Source organism: Euphorbia lathyris, chromosome 4 (assembly GCF_963576675.1).
Source record: "Euphorbia lathyris chromosome 4, ddEupLath1.1, whole genome shotgun sequence".
Classification (NCBI taxonomy): Eukaryota; Viridiplantae; Streptophyta; class Magnoliopsida; order Malpighiales; family Euphorbiaceae; genus Euphorbia; species Euphorbia lathyris.
The window spans coordinates 77,614,226-77,616,092 of record NC_088913.1 but is presented as its reverse complement, the minus strand read 5'-3'; the positions used below and the strand labels follow the sequence as shown (position 1 = coordinate 77,616,092).

The 1,867-nt window shown below is 32.0% G+C and overlaps 1 protein-coding gene across 1 annotated transcript; it reads right to left on the bottom strand.

Moving 5' to 3' along the window:
* Positions 1 to 260: 260 nt before the first annotated feature.
* LOC136227352 (F-box/kelch-repeat protein At3g06240-like) lies at positions 261 to 1,461 on the bottom strand. The gene has a single exon (XM_066015990.1). It carries the CDS (start codon positions 1,406 to 1,408, stop codon positions 434 to 436), a length of 975 nt encoding a protein of 324 aa, XP_065872062.1. The 5' UTR covers positions 1,409 to 1,461; the 3' UTR covers positions 261 to 433.
* Positions 1,462 to 1,867: the final 406 nt, after the last annotated feature.

Genomic DNA, 1,867 nt, shown 5'->3' with positions numbered 1-1,867 from the left:
CTAATTAAAATTAAACCATATCCTAGCAATTTTACTTCAAGAAAGAAGATCGTCCATACTGAGCTGAAATATCCAAAATGAATGTAATCAGATTAGATAGAGAGGCACTTGAAAAGGACTGAGTTGGCTGTGGGGGAAAAATGCATAAGAAGGGGATAGATAGAGCAACCAATTTCAAGCCTAAAAATATAACAAAACTACAGAGAAACACAACAAAGCCTAGTCTCGAGTTGTTGAACATTTTTCTAACAGTTGCAAAGCATTCAATTCATAATTGATGTTTAAAATGAGCAAATTACAAAACTAGTACCAAGTTTGAGTACTCAACATAGCTCAAGCCATCATATTGTCTTACAAAAGCTCAACCATGATCACTTCTTCTGAAGTTCAACAAAACAACAATAACAATGTCAACCCAAATCCAATCAATTTATCATCCTTTTGGATCGAAACATTTGGGTGAAATTAGGGACTCTTTGTACATAAATGCACCTGCATGATGTCTCATTCTTGACTTACCGTCATCCTGCATTCTGCCTTGCAAATCAGATTTTACAAATCCATCAACTGTGCAAAATATTACTTCGCCAAGCCTAGAAATTCCAACCGGTTTTGCATGTTCATAAGGCATAGATGTAGTCAATTTAGTCCAAGAATTTGAGTTGCCGAATTCCTTCATCACCCAAATAGACTTGCGCCAAGATGCACATAACAAGTCTTGGTAGTCGAACAATGGAACATTATGGTACGCAACAACATTAATTTCTTCAGGCAGATCTAGAAGCAAAATTTTCTCCCTTGCTAAATCAAAAGCATTAATCTGTGGACCAACATACCAATAGAGAGCTCCATCTGAATGCACAGCAGTCATTCCGCATGAATATTCGAAAGAATATTCAAGTGTCCTCCATGAATTTGTTTTCAACGAAAAAATTCCAAGGTGGGAATCCCAAGCTCCAATAATCTTGTAATCATCCAAAATTGAATCATGACCGAAGCCAAATATCCTACAACCAGCAGATGGAAAGGGTACGGATATTCTTTTACACTCATCAGTGCATGGATTCCATATAAAGCAGCAGTCCTCTGTTTTACAGGAGGCTACACAAATCAATCCATTGGTTGATCCTATGAGTCGACATGGCGTGTCTATTTCAACAGGAAAATTGATTATGCGTGATTCATAAGTATCGACATCAGAAGATTTAAATATATCTCCATAAGCAGGACATTGGTAAAAAATAAGATTCTTGTATTCAGATGATTGTTTCAAATGAAATTTGGCGAATGTATGATTTTCAGAAATTAAAGAGTACCACGTTTTGGAAGCCGATTTGAATCTGAGAATTGATTTCACCGGAAGTCTTGAAAGTATATCCTCTGTAACTTCTTGGGGAACAAATGCCATTGTCGTAGAAGTAAAGCAAAAACCTACCAAGTCTTTCGTTTAGTGAAAGGGAAAGAGAGAAGAAGGCAAAGAATATACAGTAAGTCAAAACGGCTAGTATTTTAAATAGGTAATTTCTTTCTTTTTTAAATAGTAATATTCCATCCGGTTTTGTTTTAAAAAAAGACGTATTTATTTTTTTCTATTTTATATTCTTTTACTATATAATATAAAAATCAAAAAATTAGTTATTTAATATTGGAGTGATTATAATTATAATTATGAAATTTAATATATAATTATAATCACTCCAATAGTTATTTTATATTCTTTAATTTATTTTTACTATATAATTATAATCACTCCCATATTAAATAACTAATTTATTAATTTTTATATAATTATGCCTAAAATTTATACATTAAAGATTAATGAAATATAAAATTTTAAAAGTTACTATTTTTTTAACTTTAGTAAATA